Consider the following 386-nt stretch of genomic DNA (forward strand, 5'->3'; position numbering starts at 1 on the left):
TCCAGGCTGCGTCAGTGGAGGGGCATCGAGAGATCGTCCAGCTGTTATTGGATAATGGAGCGGACGTCAATGCCCAGGGTGGTGAATATTGCAATGCTCTTCTGGCCGCGTCAAGGCAGGGCCATGAAAAGATCGTCCAATTGTTGTTGAATTATGGAGCGGATGTCAATGCCCAGGGTAGTGAATATGGTAATTCTCTTCTGGCTGCGTCATGGTGGGGACATCGAGAGATCGTCCAACTGTTGTTGGATAGAGGAGCGGATGTCAACGCTCAGGCTGGTGAATATGGCAACGCTCTCCAGGCTGTGTCAAGGCGGGGCCATAAAAAGATCGTCCAAATGTTGATGAATAATGGAGCGGATGTCAATGCCCAGGGTGGTGAATAT

General features: G+C 51.3%; 1 protein-coding gene across 1 annotated transcript in view; it reads left to right on the forward strand.

Moving 5' to 3' along the window:
- BDV59DRAFT_150054 (Pfs, NACHT and ankyrin domain protein) overlaps nucleotides 1-386 on the forward strand; it is a 5,208-nt gene that overhangs the window by 4,070 nt on the left and 752 nt on the right. The window contains exon 4 of the mRNA XM_073687350.1: nucleotides 154-177. Coding sequence (XP_073542814.1) covers nucleotides 154-177 — 24 coding nt within the window. The remainder of the gene's footprint in view (nucleotides 1-153; nucleotides 178-386) is intronic.

The sequence above is a fragment of the Aspergillus ambiguus genome (assembly GCF_047715705.1).
Source record: "Aspergillus ambiguus strain CBS 117.58 unplaced genomic scaffold BDV59scaffold_66, whole genome shotgun sequence".
Classification (NCBI taxonomy): Eukaryota; Fungi; Ascomycota; class Eurotiomycetes; order Eurotiales; family Aspergillaceae; genus Aspergillus; species Aspergillus ambiguus.